Source organism: Saccostrea echinata, unplaced genomic scaffold (assembly GCF_033153115.1).
Source record: "Saccostrea echinata isolate AGI-Se365-2 ecotype Australia unplaced genomic scaffold, CSIRO_AGI_Sech_v1 ptg000025l, whole genome shotgun sequence".
Taxonomy (NCBI): domain Eukaryota; kingdom Metazoa; phylum Mollusca; class Bivalvia; order Ostreida; family Ostreidae; genus Saccostrea; species Saccostrea echinata.
The window spans coordinates 3065001-3083349 of record NW_026889774.1 but is presented as its reverse complement, the minus strand read 5'-3'; the positions used below and the strand labels follow the sequence as shown (position 1 = coordinate 3083349).

General features: G+C 31.3%; 1 protein-coding gene across 1 annotated transcript in view; it reads left to right on the top strand.

The window, feature by feature from the left end:
- The window catches only part of LOC133191874 (fibroblast growth factor receptor homolog 1-like), a 20642-nt gene continuing 2293 nt past the window's right edge, over nt 1-18349 (top strand). Inside the window, exons 1-14 of the mRNA XM_061327620.1 lie at nt 1-113; nt 3491-3646; nt 6265-6471; nt 7892-8179; nt 8370-8657; nt 8961-9041; nt 9893-9981; nt 10139-10249; nt 10794-10962; nt 11823-11933; nt 14618-14817; nt 15544-15657; nt 15747-15858; nt 18137-18233. Coding sequence (XP_061183604.1) covers nt 74-113; nt 3491-3646; nt 6265-6471; nt 7892-8179; nt 8370-8657; nt 8961-9041; nt 9893-9981; nt 10139-10249; nt 10794-10962; nt 11823-11933; nt 14618-14817; nt 15544-15657; nt 15747-15858; nt 18137-18233 — 2063 coding nt within the window. The 5' untranslated portion in view covers nt 1-73. The remainder of the gene's footprint in view (nt 114-3490; nt 3647-6264; nt 6472-7891; nt 8180-8369; nt 8658-8960; nt 9042-9892; nt 9982-10138; nt 10250-10793; nt 10963-11822; nt 11934-14617; nt 14818-15543; nt 15658-15746; nt 15859-18136; nt 18234-18349) is intronic.

The following is an 18349-nucleotide window of genomic DNA, read 5'->3' as shown; positions in this document are numbered from 1 at the left end:
CTTATCTATACTCCATTATATGATCCCCGCACGGGGAAAAATAAACACTTGAATTTCGTCTGCTGAGGTGGAAATGTTACTAAATTTTTTGTCACTCTTCTTAACCATTAATGGTAAGAAACATGTCTCTTTGGATAAAATATTTTATTTTGTAGTTTTTTTTTATTTTACAAGATAATTCCCAAAGTGTTGGCTACAACTGAAACCACTTTCGAGATTAGAAACCCTTCTTTCACCTCGTTGGTTTTGTCATACGTACATTATTATTGTTTGTACTGTTTCTTATGTTTTATTATTTCCAATTTTAATATAACTATAATTTTACTAAAGCCATTAAGTACTAGGCCTAGTATTCGTAAAAGTAAAAGATGTTTATATAATTCACTCCATTATCAGATTGTCAAGTAATAAAATGTATTGTGCACAACACAGGGAAATTAATGCCCTTTGATAGTGTACATGTATGATCACTGATGATGCATGCCTAATCCATTCTTATAAAACTGGACGTTGGTAGATGAGATTTTGTGTACAACACATGTACTTGTTCTGTAATACATGTATTACAATGAGTGATGTGTGTACATGAAATCAATAATGTTGTTGATTTTCTCTCTCTCCCTCCCTTAATTCTCTCTCTCAGCTTATTTTGTGTCTGTTTTGAAATAATATTTTCATGTAGCCATGCAGTAGCCTGTTGTACAACTCATTGACTGATATTGAAAAAGTGAAGGATGGTCCAGTTAGATAAATTACATTCAGAGCTTAAATTAATTGACTCTTTTTTGGTACAGGGTTTTGTACCCTTTCAATTGGGAATTAATGGAAAAAGTGGCAAAATTTAGAAATATTGATGTCTAATAATAACTACTGTTAAATAAAGAGTTACTTTGAAGGCTTATTCCCTATTCATGTCCTTATGCATCATTGAAATTTCAAAATTAATTTAAAGTTTGTTTTTTTTAAATTTATTTTAAAAGCACTGAACAATTCAATCTACATGTCATTTTGGAATTTTTACCTTAATTTTAGGGAAAAAAAGAGTAAATTTTCAATTGGGACAGAGTCTTAGCTATTACAGAACTTGAATGCAACCCTTAGACCAAAGGTTATTTAAAGACCCAATACTGTAAATTATGATCCCTGGAATTCTATGATGTCATTTGAAATGGTTATATAAAATGCAACTTATTGATCTCACAGAACTATGTGTGTGTGTTAGATACACATGTTATGATGTATATAAATATAATTGTCATTTCTTTCAAAGAGAAAAACTAATATTTGATTTGAAGCATTACTTTTAAAAAGAAAATTTTGTTTTGGCTCCCAAAAATGAACAAAAGTTTGCACCACCTTCCATGTTCCAGTTTTTTGTTTTGTTTGTGTGTGGGTGTGTGTGCATGCACAGTTGTTAGGTGACTATGGGGTAGGTATAATTCATTAGGTCAGTAGTGAAGGATATGCACACATGCTCAGCATTATAATCATATATTTTTTTCCTACTCATAATTAAACAACAGATTTTCAATCCTTTTATTGTTTATTGTTATAATTTTAAAGAACAAAAGGTATATTGTTTTGGTCCAATAGAGAGAGTAAATTATATTAAAAGTTGTTGAAAATACACGTATGTCTTTAAGTTGGTGTTCAATCACATGATGTAAATGGATAATCTCTAGTTATAAGCAGATGAGATGTAAATGTATAATCTCCAGTTATAAGCAGATGAGATGTAAATGTATAATCTACAGTTATAAGCAGATGAGACATCAGTTAGTTTCTTAAGCTTTATTGATGCAGACTTTGTTTTGGCTATGGAAGGAATGTCTGCATGCAAAAAGCAATATATCAAATTGATACAGGTGTGAAATGTATTATGATGTTAATTTGTGTGATAGTTGTTATGTTATGAAGTTTATATTACATTGTTACAGTGGGACATATACTCTAACTTCGTTTAGAAAAGGTCTGGTCCATTTTCAAACTCATGTAAAAAAGAACGTTAGTAGCAAAATCATATTTTGGTCTTAGTCATAAGTTCTTTTGTAAAATCCAGCTAAGAATATTGACGTTTACTTAATCTATATTGTAGTATATTAAATGTGTTCTTTCAAAATTTGCTGGTACTCGTTACTTTTACTTGGCTGGAATCATGATTGTATGGACCAATATATTTCTTGAAGAAAAATTGGACGATATATTTTGAATTAAAAATCCCTTCCACAAGTTACCTCCTAATTTTGTTAAATAAGTATGACCTGTTTCTTATCTTTTTGAAAGCCCTGGTCCTGAAACAGAACCTGTTTCAACATGGAAATGGAATGCATTTAAACTCATTGTTTCGATCAGTTCTCCAATAAAACATACAATAACTGTATTGAAATTACTTGACACATTGATTTCCTGTATCATGTGTGTATTAATAATGAACAAAAAGTCCATTAATCATCATATCTGTAAATGATAATTTTTGGGCAAGGTAGAGTGATGCGTCAGACTGTTTTTTTTTTTCTCTAACATCGTAAAACATGAGTGCTGTGATGGGATGCACATTACCTGGGTGCATAATTGATTAATTAACAGTTGCATGCTTTTGAGTTTCTTTATGGTGTTCATGTTTAGAGGTGATAATTATTGGCAAATCTCTTAGGATTATATGGTTGATGCATTTTTCATAGGGAGATCAAGTCTTGTACCCTGAAGGGAAATGTTACAGCAAACCTTTTGATTAAATTGATGAATTGTAGAACCAGTGAAAAATTGTTCTCATAGGAATTCAGACAGATCAATCTTCAAAGGAAGAAAAATATACATGTATCTTCATGCCTCATTCAGTATGATATTTGTTTTTTTTAATATCAAGTATCTCATATTTGTAAGAGAAATTGAGAGAGAGGGAGAGCTAGATCATTATTGAATTCATGTCTTGATTAAAAAAACAAAACAAAACAAACAAAAAAATATATGAAATAACTTGAGAGAAAAATTAATTAGAGACAGCTTACTAAAATAAAATTTCTCGATAGTCATCCATGATTTTGTTTTAATAGAATTTAAAGATTAATGGAGAAAAACATGAAATACAATTTAAATAACAAATTGCCATAATAAATATTACACAAGGCAAAATTTTAGACAAATCATTGTCGCAATGAACATTTTTGGGAAATGTATAGTACTGTAATTTCAGAGTAACTGTTATGTCTGTGAAGAAAGGGTTCTAATTGTTTGAATTAACTAATCATATCAGTGCAAACACTAACTCGATCTTTGCATACTAAATTCAGAAATGAAATACACCAGAACTATGTCATAACTCATAAAATTAAAGATAATGTCACTAAAACCTTTCACATTCAGTCGTCCATTAAATTTTCATGGCCTTTTGAATTATTTCATCCTTCATGAGTATACATGTACTACATTAAAGATGAAGCCTGATGACACTAATCATCAGCTTAATCAATATGTCTCTCTCTTCCTTCAGTGACATTGAGCCTGTTGACATTGAGAGGCCCATATAACCACACTGCAGTTGTACAGGACAATGTGACGCTCAGTTGTAAGCTGTTAAAGGATGGGGAAACAATAGTCAATTTTCATGAAGTGGGAGAACCATATAGACTTGTCTGGAATTTTACAGGTAGGAAATTCTCATCCACCATGTATCCATCTTTTTAAAATACAGGTGTACAAATAATTTCATGAGAGTAGGAATCTGGAAATTCAACAAAAGCTACAAATTAATTTATTTTTGAAAAGTTTGATTTGGTTTAATGTTATAAATAAATTTTGCACAGAAGCATTAGAATTACTGGAGAACTATTGCTGAACAATGTGTGATTTTTTGTTAAAAGCAATTCTACGAAAAAAAGAAATTAAATAAGATAAAATATATAATTCAGTTTAGAAATAAGGCAGTAAGGTGTACTTGAAAGAATGATTGCAGTCTATATTCATATATGTGAATACAAAACTACACTTCAGTCAATGCAGTTTCCGTATTTCCTGCGAGTCCTCATGGTGTGAAATTGATTGCGGTTTACCACAGGTAACACAGGTTAAACCATGTGTTCTCACTGAATGTATCCTTACCTGATCCACAACTGTGGGTCTCAAGTTACCTCCCTCAATTGAAAAAAAATATGACATAATAGAGATTAAGAATTTTTAGGTCACTTGAGTTATCAGGTGACCTATTGCTACATATGTATCTGTTTTCGTCCGTCTTGTGTTGTGGTTAACACTTGAACATTTTCAGCCTCTTCTCTTGAACCACTGAACCAAAATCAACCAATTTTGGATATAGCATTTATGGGTGAAAGGGAACAAAAAAAAATGTGAAATTCATGGCCCCCACCCCCTGGGGCCTGAGGAGCTTGGCCAAACCATAAAAATTAATGCATTCTTTACAGATCTTCTTCTTTACTCCTGGGTATCAAGCACTCAAACTGTTGGCAGGACTGTAATAAGCATTGAGTCCTGTACCAAAATTTGGGGATTCATGGCCCAAGGATCAGGGGTTCTGGTGTTAGGGTGGGGCTCTAGCAATCATATAGTGAAAATCATAAATTCTTCAAAAATTTTCCTCTCTCCTCCTGTATATTTTAATTAGTAGACAAAGTAATGCATGGTTATGATGAGCAAGGGTGCCTTTTTCAAAAAATTGAAATTCATGGCCCCTGGGTCATGGGTTTGGTGTTAGGGTTGGGCTCTATTTATCATAGAGTGAAATGCAAAAATTATTTTAAAATCTTCCCTGTCCTGAGTATTAAGCAGACAAACTAATTGCATGGTTAAGATGAACAACAACGCCTTTTCCAAAATTGTGAAATTCATGACCCATGGGTTAGGGATTTTGTTGTTAAGGCAGGGCTCTATAATAATTAATTATATAGTGAAAATGCATTAATTCTTTGAAAATCTCCTCTGCCTCTGGATATTAAGCACATACTAAGTGCATGATTATGATGAGCAAGGGCACCTCTTTCAAGATTGCGAATTTCAGGGTCCCTGGGTCAGGGTTTTTGGTGTTACATGTAGGATGGTGCTCTGTTGATCATATAGTGAAAATCCATTAATTCTTTGGAAAATATTCTTCTTTGCTCCTGGGTATTTAGCAGATAAACTAAGTGCATGGTTATGATGAGCAAGGGTGCCTCGTTCAGAATTGATAATTTCATATCCTCTTTGTCAGGGGTTTAGGAGTTAGGATGGGGTTGTGTTGTAGAGTTTCTGAAAACCAAATATTTCTATCAATAGTTTGAACTGATGACTTAATGTGTTCTACCAGTCCAAAGCAAATTCTATCAGTCAGAATAAAAATTCTAGTACAATTCTTGATGTAATCTAAAAGAAAATGGTGTTGGTTGGGACTGGTAATGTCGTTTTACCTGAAAGCATACATTGGGAAAGACATTGGGAATTGGATGGGGCTGCATGAGGCAATCAAAGTTTTAATTAATGCATTTTAGGTAGAAGCTTACTTAAATGTCACTGTGATCTTTAATTAAGGTGAAAAAACTATGTTTTTTAACTTTTAAATTACACAGTCTCAACAGATATAAGAGTATTGCAGTAACCTTTTTAAAAAATCAAGAAAATACACATGTTTTCATGATATTCTTTACAGCAATCTATAACAAATATAATTTTTCTTTTGTGTCAATAACAAGAGAAATTCCACTTCTCCCATGGGTGTAATTATCAAGCAATGGACAAGGAGAATTTTGATAACAGAAAAATGCATGTCATATTAGAGATTAATTAATGAGTCAAGTGTACGGAGATTTCTGGTAGAGCATCTCTGAAGTCCCAACCACTAATTCTTTAAGTATTTTACCCCCAGTGTCTTGAATCCTTGGATATCTTGAATTTTTTTTTTTTTTTGGGGGGGGGGGGGGGGTCCATCGAGTCCGAGATAAGGAGGTTTGACTGTAATTATGGCGTGGAAGTTTGTTTTTTGATTTTGTTTTTCAGTGACCTAAATGTCCCAATTTTTAGGTGATAAAATCTAGAGATACCCTCATGGTATTCTTGGGTCTTTGTAATCACCATGATGATAAAACTGCAATGGTGTATTGTGGAAAGGATTAAAACACCATCACAGTGTTGCGGGAAAATATGGGATCAGAGTTGACTGTAGTGTACATATATGAGCTCATCCTTTGAATTTCAATTTTCAAAATAAAAGAAAAAAGTAGTCGAAACTTTTTAAATACTAAATGTGCAGAATATTTTGATTGTTTATATATTTTGCAGGAGTAGGAGAAACAGAACCTAGGACAATTCATGAAGTGTACAGCAATGGATTAGCCTTACCCACCTCCTCTGTAAAGTACAACAATACTCACTACCAAAGTGACTTTGACACTTCTCTTCATATCTTAAATATAACCTTCTCAGATGCTGGAACTTATTCCTGTTCTCTTAATAATGAGAACAAGGCATTTGAACTGTATGTAATAGGTAAGGCTCCATTTTCTATGGTAGAAAATGATAACTACATTCTTTTGGATATGTTGACAACTTAGGATATTATACACCAATTTACTGGCTATGAGGACAATAGCAAGTTTATCGTTCCCCAAGACAGCAAATATTTCCCGAGGCGCAGCCAAGGGAAATAGTTGCTGTCGAGGGGGACTATAAACTTGCTTTTGTCCAAATAGTCAGTAAATAAGTGTTTTATTATACCGAAGCAGTCTTTACTTGTGTTACGTCACAATCTGGATAAAACCAGAAGAGTTCTGAGATGAAAAGCGAGGGAAACAGAATGCTGCCGGTGAATAGTTTAATGACTATTTCACCATGGGCAAATAGCACAAAAACTATTCCACGGTAGGGGCTGTTTGGAAAAAATAGCAGGTTTATTTTTCATATTTTTATATAGAAAAAAATTCACAGAGTTATAACAAATCGATATAATCTTCTGCAGTCCATATATTTTTTTTTTTGACCTATTTCTGTATATACTCGCATATAAGTCTGTCCGCCTATAAGTCTGTTGTATTTTTTGCAGTTATTTTGGAGGGATTTACCATTGACCGGCTTATAAGTCGGTACAACTTTTTGCCAGAATTAGTTGACAATTTCAAATCAATGCTGTCATGTTTTAACCTTGTTTCAGTCAATGACATCAATATTTAATTTAAAATTATTAAAGGCACACTTTAGATAAAAATAAAACTATTAGAATTTATAAATATTTGTACTTTATGCAGTAACCTATGTAATCTTAAAATACATAAATGATTTAATATATAAAGACTTTGGTCAACAATAATCGGGGGGATTGCTTATAAAATACTACCTTTTGTCGTTGAGAAAAATACCAATCTTTCTATGACTCGCCTATAAGTCGGACAGAGAATCTTGGACCAAAATTTAACTCTCAAAAAAAAAACGACTTATAGGCGAGTATATATGGTAAATGGTGTTAAAATTTTTCAATATATGGACTTCAGTAATTTCAAACATCTCCTTCTTATCTCAACATATATTATCAGTCTTGAGCAATATTTACCCACTTTAAAGTCAATATCAGTTCTATTTTTTTTAGGACTGGTTGCTAATTGATTCTGTGTATCTTATATATTCTTCAGAAATTTACATCAGATTAATTCATAGACTGCACACCATTCTTAGGTAAAAAATTAAGAAAAGCAGCACCATATTTGTAAATGAATCCCTAGCATTCTGAAATATAGCACTAAATAAATAATGACCCATGACAAGAATGGGGGAAATGGTCAAATTTTCAAGATGTCCTGTACCATCTTCAGGACAAAGAAAAATTAAGATATTAAACTTAGTCTATTAGCTTCTTTCTTCTGTGTACACTACCAGTTACAAGTATTTCAAATAAATAAAGTTTTATTTCTTTTAGAAAAACCTTACTGCCATAATTACAACAGTAGTGTGGTAGTTAACCAGCAAGCATATTTTGACTGCAGTGTGAATTTTCATGGAAACAATCGACCTGAAGTGAGTTGGAAACATGGCAACAGAGGGCTGAATTTCTCTGTTGATTTCGAAAATGAAACATACACATTAGCTCGTATGTCATTGAATGCTTCAGAGGAGGATGATGGAAAGGTGTTCATATGTCATGTTACATTTCCTTATGTCCATAATGGTTTTATCTGCCAAGCTCTCCCAAAGCTGAAAGTTTATTGTAAGTATATAAATTTAACACTAGTTTGACATTAAGAATTTATTGCTTGTAAGCATAAGCAGGGGAAATATTAAATGAGCACATGTATTTGATAATGGATCTGAATTCATTGTGTAAACATTCTGAATTCAGAATGGATAAAAATGATATCTATTAAGCCCTTGATTAATTTGCACATCTATATTAACAGTTCCTGTGAAGGAGACAGATATAATTCTTAGTCCATACAAAAAGGTGTATGAAGAGGGAAGCAACATTATTCTACGTTGTGTTGCCATAGGAGAGCCCCACCCCCATTACACGTGGACATTCACCCCCCTTTCTGACCCTCTCAATGAATCTGTGAGGTCTACCCATCCAGCTTACAAAATCGTCAATGCCCACAGAAATGACATTGGAAACTATACATGCATTGTTCACAATGAAATTAATCATACAAAATATACAGATACTAAGATTGTCTTCTTGAATATAGTAGGTAAGAACAAAATTTTTGTTAAAATATGATGAGAATGCACTTACAGGTTAAAAAAGAGAAGAAAATATGGATTTTATTTTCAAAATATTGTCATTTTAATATAATTCTGGAAATTTAAATAGTATAAATTATTCCAAAATATTTTTTCATTAAATCAATTTCAGCAGTAATAGAATCACCCCCATCCACTGTCTTTTGTTTTAATGCAATCGAGCTTAATCATTGACAAGAAATTAAGTATTTTGAAGATAAGGCATCATTTTCAGGCAGTAGAGAAAATGATCAAAGTTGTCAATTTTGTAGAAAATAAAGTTACAACTGTAAAACCTAAGTACAGAATGATGCCAAAGCCAATGGAGGACAAAGGTGATGGAGACATTAACTGTAAGTAATAATCTGAGATTTCCTTACAGGATGTATGTTGATTTTCCAGTTGGTATTTGTAAAGCTTAATTTTGTTACCTTTTTCAGCAATCTACTGGTAATTAATGTTTACTTTTACAAAGACTTGTAATTCAACTCCTCTCTTTGTTGTGTATTATAGGAGAGTTGAATTACAAGACTCATTATACAATATATATTATGAACATTATCAGTGTTTATACTTTGTACAGTAAAACCCGGTTATAAGGAAGTCACTGGGACCTCAAATTTTGCTTCCTTATTACGGAGATTCTTTATATACATGTTAAGATCATGATGAAAAGTCTTCTTTGGGATTCGAAGAAAGTTCGATTCCTTATGACTGATATTTCCTTATTTATAGCCAGTTGTTTACGGCTGAGTTATACTGTACAAGCTGCACTTTAAGCTAGTTTCGTGATAATACATGTGTCATATTTATAGGGATTTCGTGTTTTGATCATATGTTTGTAGACAAGTGTTATTTTTTTCCTAATAATGCTACCCTGCCAATTAATTGTTAAATACATTTGAAATGTAGAGTTGAGAGAGGAATGTTCCTAAATTACCTTGTTTATAATAGGCAGGCAACAAATAATGATTTTCAGGCCAATAAATGCCTTTTGTTTTGGATCAAGTCTAATTTTAATTAGATTGCTTTTTCAATTACTGTACATGCATCCATGAACATTAATAATTGCAAAGTCTTGAATGTTTCCCAATTCCTGATGTATTACAGTTGATTTTGTCGAGAAATCTGTCAATGATTGTAGTGATTGAGGTTTAATATAGGCCTGGATACTATTGAACTAATGGTTTGGTTTTTGTTTCAGTCAATGCCTATGCTGTAGGAGCTGTTGTCAGTTCACTGTTAGCCATTCTGTTGATTGTAGTCTTCATCCTGCTGGCCATCAAATTCAGGGTATGTGTGTAATAAAGAAGTTTCATTTTACATAAACTTGTTCTGTTTTGTACTTAAACTCTGAAACTAGAAAAAAAAATAAGCATAAAATAAATTTTATTGTGTTACTGAGGACATTGATTTGTAAAAATTATTTTTGTTTCCATCTGGTAATTAGGCAAGAGAGAGGAAATACAGGGAAGGAATGTCCCTTGTCCAGGATGATTTTACAGATGATCAGGAATTGTTAGATGAAGATATGATAACACCAAATGGAGGAAATGAGGAGGTAAGGGGGACACACCTGCATACAAGAATTATAGGTTTCTTTAAAAATGTACCTGTATGTCAATGTATTATGCTAATTTAAAGTACTTCAAGGAATGTATTTTTTTTTTTATCTTTGAGACTATGAAATGAATATGGTCTTGTAAGTGAATGTTAAACGTTAGAGATGATGAAATTTGTGATATATTTATCACTAATCAGACAAATTAAATTTACTGTTGACAAGAAATTATAACATTCATCTAAATTTGACATTGTTAGCACTAATGCATACTTCTCTCAGATTTATTTTTGCCAGCATTTCATACCATTGTAATTTTATCTTCAGTGTCAGTTTTATGAATTCTCCCGTTTCTCTTAAAATAATAAGCAAGTTTACAAGATTCACAAAATTTTAAACTACATGTATCTAAAATTTCCAGTTATACAGTAATTTTTATAGTCATTTTGGATATAGATAGATTACTGAGTCTGAGAACAAAACAGAATTGAAAGTTTTATTCTGATAGTATTTTTTTAATTCTAAGTGTCAGACTCCATTGTAGGCCCAAGGTCAGTACAGGAGACTTGGTCAGTATTGGGAAATCCCCAAGAGAGATGTCCGTTTGATGGACCTTATTGCTACAGGGTCATATTGTGAAGTCTGGAGGGGCAGGATGAGGAAACACTCAGACAGTACAGATGTTCTTAGGGTGGCCATCAAGAAAATGCTAGGTACATGTTGAAATATAAAGTATTTGTTTACTAACACTGAAAGTCCCTTTGCCATGAACCTTATAAATGGGATATAGCAATCTTACAGTGTTACATGGGTATCATTCATTTTCCTAGGTATTTGTACATGAAGTACTTAATGTTCTTGGAAATTTCAAAGGATTAGGGGAGATGTTTTGGCATAAATCTACTTTTTCAGCCTAAAATTTTTACAAATTCATCAAAATATACTAATACATGTACTTTTCTATTTGTATAGTGTAATGACAGCTAGCAGAACACATAAAAATTGGGAATAAATGGCTAATTTTATCCTCATGATATCAAAAACTCAGTGGATTTCCTCAATTTTCAAAATAGGGATTGTGGGGTCAGGAGACAACAGAGGGTCTAAGTTTTATAAAAGGCTATGTATATGGAAAATCTTTGAAAATCTTTTTTCTTAAGAACAGCAGGACAATAGTTAGTCATATTTATATGCAAGCATCTTCATATGGTGTAGAATCAGTTCATGGGTCTCTAGAGACAAGGCCTGGACCATAATTGAGGGGGGGGGGTGCAAAAGGTTACACATAAAAATATTGATGATAACAAAAACAAGATAGTCTTGTGACAATTTGAAGTTGACATTAAACCTCAACAAATTAATATTCAAATATTTGAAATTTTGGAAATTGATTGGACTTTGATGGTCACAGCAAAGGGTTTACTAAGTCTTGTACTAATGATTCCCTTTCCATGTTCATATTTATTTGTTCTGTTGGCCTTTAATTAGTTCTTGTTCTCTCTTTTTTTTTTTAAAAAGAAACTTTTTAAAGTTTTATAGCAGCTGTTGTAAAAGTTTGTCTCTTTCTGATCAGATGATGCATCAGAAGTGGGCAGGAAGTTCTTTCTGGCAGAAATGGAAGTGATGAAAACATTGAAGGCTCACAGTAATGTGATCACCCTTATTGGATGCTACACATTAACTGGTAATTCTAAATGATCATTCACACTTAATGCATGTTAAGCATTAACTGGTTATGTCACTTTTCTTTTGGCCAAAAAATAAAAATCAGAAACATCTTTGAAAAACATTAACGGAATGAAACTGTTGATTTTCGTATTAAAAAAAAGATGGAACAGTTTTAATTGTAATTATATGAAAGCTGAAGGTACAGATGGGTGAATTAAAAAAAAATGACCAAACGCATATTTATCAACCCACACTAAAAATACAGGCAATGAAAATATATATCTATGTCTCAGCATATGTCTTTAGATAGTGTCTAAATACCTGCCAAATATCTCGTTGATATCTCAATTAACGATAAAGTTATGCCCAAAAATGATACTAAAACTGTCAGGAGTGCAACACCTTTTTGTGACATTTTGAAATTTCAATATTTTTTGGAGATCTGTGAAATAAATAATAATGCTTTATGTTGAAAATAAAGACTTTCCTGATAATATTCAAAGTATTGAGCTTTAAATGTGGACTGTAGTAACTTTTATTTAATCAAGTTGTGGTCATGGCTGATGTTTAAAAAAATGTTATACCATGTCAGGAGTGCAACAGAAAAAATGTAGTGGCCGGTGCCTAAAAAACGTCAATTGTAAAATTCTGAAAGAAAATTCAGACAAAAAAGAATTTTTAAAGTGTAAAACAATAACTGATATACATTTTAAAACTTAAAAATGTTATATAAATCACAAGCAGCATTAATGAGAGTCAAGTATATGTGCATACCCAATAATGTCAGGAGTGCAACATTTGATGTTTTGCTCCCAAGCATGAAAAAACTATTATCATTATATGATTTTCTGATTTTTATTTCGGAAAATAAAGACACAAAGAACATTTTTACCAAATAGATTTATCAATTACAGGATCTGTCTGTGCTTCAGATCTATATTTCTATGGTCAGGAGTGCAACACATTATTTTTAAAAAGATTCAAGTTGTGTGACGAAAACACTTCTATTCATGCTTAGAGGTATTCATTAATTTATAATGATGTTTTTGTATAATTTAGAACTAAATTATTGACAGTTTTATTATTAAAATCCTTCCTTTTTTAATTTTATTAATTCAGATGTGTTTTTATCTTTTTTGTGATTTTTTTAATGAATGTTAAAAATAAACACACTAAAAAAATGTCATAAAATTCAAGTAATTCCTCCTTAACTTCACTGAAACAACAGAACAAGTTCTTATGTAATTTTCACTTCACAATTCTACTTTATAGGTCTCAATGCTTTTGGTCAGGAGTGCAACAAATATGTTAGAATTATAAATCATCCAATAAGAATAAAAATAAAGAAAAAATGATGAGTAGAATTTTTCTGGTGGGTTACTGAGTTGGTCCTTTAAAGGAAAATATGCTATAAAATATATTTTATCTTCTAAATATACATTTAAGCTAGTTTTTTGGCATAAATAAGGAATAATTCCAGATAAAATGCGAATTTTAAATACTTTCATCTGTTTTAATTATGAACTATTGGACTATAAACAATTTCATTACCACTTGATGTTGCCAACACTTTATGAATTTTTGTGTTCTATGGTTTTAATTTTAAATTTTACTGCAGTCAGGAGTGCAACAAAAATGCTTTATAATTACCAATGCCTTTTAAATATCTTTACTAAAAAATAAGTTGAAAATAAATGTTTGATACTATTTGATATTCAAAACACTATGTCTATCAACAAATTACAGAAATTTTACAGTCAATTCAGGGAATAGTTTTCATCATTTCACATATATTTTTAAATACAACTTATATATATTACTCTTTCAAATAATCATGTTTTAAGGTCTTCAAAATATGAAAAACCTGCTGTAAATGATGAAAAATATCAAAACCACAAATTGATTTACAAAGTAAGAATGGGTCATTGTGTGTTATAATTTTTAAATCAATGTTAAATAAAATACATATCAGATGTCAGGAGTGCAACACAATAATGTAACATGTGTGACTTCAAAATCTAGTATTTTTTGTAAGAGAACTTGTATATAAAAATTCTTTTTTGCCTTAGAATTAAAGAATTGACATGAACGGACAAAAAAGTGAATTTTATTGCTTCATATTTTTTTCATATTAAAACTTTTCAAACCAGAATTGAAAAAATAATGTAAAATAACAATCAAAAGGCCCATTTTTTGTCACATATACAAGAGAAGATATTCAATCAAGGTCTAGATTTAATCATTTATAACCCTTTTACCATTTTGAAGCATAAAAAACTATAATTTCTTGTGATTATGTATTTTAGAAAGTCTTTTATGGTGTAATGATATTCTCTTTTTTCAAAAGAAATTTTAATAATAAAAATTCTGAACTTTTTTTAATCCAATTGTCTATTCTATTGCCACTTCAGGATTTTAAACTAGAATGCATGTGCAATATGATGATATAAGTGAAAAATATGTTATAAGTAGTTGAATTTTTCCAAAAAAATTCAGTTTGGTGGTCATTTTTTTTTTTTAATTCACCCATATACATGTATACATTTTTGCATTCATACTTTTATTTGCTAAAATTTGATAACCATATACACTATTTTCAATTTGCCTTGTTAACAATGTCTATGCAATGCACTTAAAAGTAAAAAGGACCATTTAATTATTTTGATCTTTATTTTGTCTACAACTGATTTATTTTTCCAGAACCTTGGATGCTGATGCTGGAGTATGCACATGAGGGAACCTTGCATAAATATCTGCAGAAACATAGACCTGGTTCACACCGTGTAGAGATTCAATCCCAGGAGATGGTCAGGCTTAAGAATAACAAGATAGATGCCAAGAAACTCCTGTCTCTGGCTTCTCAGGTCATCAGTGGGTTACTGCATTTGACAAAATATAAGGTAGGTCATCAACACAGAATTATTATTAGAAACTAGAGAGCAGATGAATATGACCATGTAATATATAGATCAAAATCACATTGGTGGTTTTATCAATATTTGTGCCAGTTTTGATTTTTATGGCAAATTTCAAAGAATAAAATGCAGTAAAATTGGAAACACTATTGATTAATCCAAAAAGAAAAATTGATCAAAAGAGAAAAAAAATTGAGTTGGAAGCACTGCTTTTATTCATATTTTACATTTGGCTCTGATATCATGTACATATTGTATTTTTTTTTTAAATAATTACAGCATCAGTTAATCAACTATCTATAAACTAAATAAAGTCCCTATTTTGTCAGTTAAGCCATATTTGGGATTTTACACCACTAGTTATTATTATTTTAGCAATCAATTGCAAAATAAACACTAGACTAATAGTCTTAATCTTATAAGGTAGTCAATTCTTTCTCCCCCCACCCATGTTTGTATTTCCATGCAGTGTACCTTTTGGTCATCTTGATATTCATAGAGGTATTTAATCTTGTTGATTTCCTCTATATATCTCATATATTTTATGACAACAAGAAATTCTATTCATCTATTATTATCCTTGCAGCAGAATTTTATATGTATAATAAATATTTGTTTATATTGAATATGAAATTAAATGTAGAATTATAAGAAAAGTCAATTTATATCTCATTAATATACCAACACTGTATGTTTTTATACCATGCAAAGCTCCTGTACTACCAATTGTCTGTATCCAGTGTCCTTGTGGCAAAGGGAGGAGTGTGCAAGTTATCAGGGTTTATGTTTCAGAAAGAAATAACAGAAAGGAATTTGTATGAAAAGGTAACACTACTTCTATAAGTTTGATGCTGTATTATACACAGTAGATCAAGGTTGTCAATGTTGATTTTTTGATGCTAAATTACTTACAGGAATCTCTACCTGTTCGCTGCATGGCACCAGAATCTTTATCAGAAAATATATTTGATACAAAGACCGACACATATGCCTTTGGTATTCTGTTGTGGCAGATTATACATTTTGGTAAGAAAATACAACAGGTATTTTTATTAAAAATTTAAGTAGCTTAAAGATAAACATCCACAGCCAGAAACATTAATTAAGTCTTGCAATAATGATATATTGTCATTTATATTAATTATGTTTAAATGCAACTGACTTGGCATAAAAAAATTTTAATACATTTTTACTATACACTTCTGATTTATAAGAATATTTTTTAACCATTTAAAAAGGTATTTGATGAAGTGATTTTTTCTTCAAACTTAACTCGCCTATCAGTGTTTACTGAAATAATTATAAAGTTTAAAATCATTTGTGTAATATGTCTTGTGCTGTTTTTGCAAATTTCATAAGATTAGGCCCCCAAAAAAATCTTCAGTTTCTCAGGTCAAATGTGTGACAGACAGGTTCTTCTTGTTGAAGTATATATATTTCCATTTCTATTTGTTTTCTATGTGATAACTCTTTGAAAGTTAGTTGAGTTGATTTCTTGATCATTCTACCGGAATGTAAATTTCGCCAAGCGAAAGGTCAGGAGCTAAGAAAGCCTAATATGCATGTAATTCTCATGCGGCTGTCTTTGTGTCTGACGCTAAGGAGGCCTAATATGCATGTAAATCTCGTGCGGCTGTCTTTGTGTTTGACGTCAATGGGCGGGGACTATTGAAATTGACATGTGAGGCCTCTTGTAATTTAAATCTTTTAGTCTACATTTTTATAATCTAAATTTACAATTTTATTTCACAATGAAATGAAAATATAAGGAATCACTGTCTAGTTAGTAGAGTATGCCAGGGACATCAACGATAGTTGGAAACGTGGGATAATTTTATGCATAACGGGCAAAGCCCGTTATGCAAATTATCCCACATTTCCAACTATAGTTGATGCCCTGGCATACGCTACTAACTAGACAGTGATTCCTTAAATAGCAAATTCAAATACATGTTTTCCTTCAAGTATGATTACTGTATATGTTAGGGAAGTATTAAACTAACAATTATGGTTACTTTGGAATTAAAGCTTTCTGTAATTAAATTTCAAATTAAAATACTTATAAAAGATAACACCAATTCAATAATTTAGTATCTGATATATTAAAGAATTTGCTATTATAAATTCATTATTTTAAATCTCCACAGGACACAAAATTAATTTGCTTTATCCTTACATTTGTTATATATCAGAGTTCATTATAACCATAAAATTTTACAAGAAATTGTTAAGAAAAATTTTAATAAAAATATTGCTAAATCCATAATTTCGTTATATATCCACGTTTGTACTAATTAATATTGTAAACATTAACTTACTGATTCTGAGAACCTAAAGGATGGGCAGCTTTAAATACATGTAGCTTCATCATAATGGTCTCCTGAAATATTGACCTGCATGTATACGTCTAAATATATTATTAGGAGCACATGAACACATCTGATATTATACAATTATGGACTGTTTAGAAGGGAGACATCACAAATTATCAGATCTGAGTAGGGTTGTCACCCAAGGGCACTTGCGCCCAAGGATGACAACTCTACTCAGACCTGGCTTCGGGGCTATAAAACCTAGACGAGCTCACTTTTGATCTCAGTCTCACTTTTACCAAAGGAATTAATAGTGGTAAAGTGAGACTGAGATCAAAAGTGAGCTTGTCTAAATTTTATGGCCCCGGGGCCTGATAATTGGTGATGTCTCCCTTCTAAACTGTCCATAATTGTTTTATTATCCTGAAGAAACTAAATTGTTAAGACAGAGTAGAAAATATCAGTCAAACCTCTTGTGTTCTTCTAACCACTGCTACGTTTCCATACTTTCAAAATATATCAACAGACAACTTTGACATCACACTTAGAATTTATTGAATACCGATCCCCCATATTAGTTATATACTTATAAATATGAGTTATCTTGCTTACAACACTTATTTTCATCTAAAGGGAGATAACACAGTTATTACCCTGCCCGCTCTTTTGCACTATTTCATTGTCATCTGAAGGGAGACAACACAGTTGTCACCCTGCGTGTGAGGGAGACATCAGAAATTGTCTCCCTGCACATGACATGCTTTAAGTCAATCAGAATGACTGTGCGAGTAATTCTGAAGGATAATAATCAAATTTAATAGCAGTGAAACATTCTTTCTCATTGTACATGTCTTTAAGGTTTGTATGTGTATTTTAGTGTTAGAGGAGATGAAAAGCAATATTAAAATTAAGAACATGAAACTCCTTTAAAGAATAATTATTTTAAAAAAATATACTTGTTTATATTTATAAATTTGTTACATCTCCCACAGGATTAAGGCCATATCCCTCTATGGACATTGATGAAGTGAAAGAGAAAGTTCTCTCAGGATACCGCATGTCTCAGCCTCAGCACTGTAGTTCTGAACTGTATGTTAGATAAAATTTAAGAAACATTTATTGGATTCCTGTGTTCCAGTTTAATGAAATATATTTTGTCAATTTTTATTGTTCAACAAAAAATTTATAAAACTTTCAAATGCATC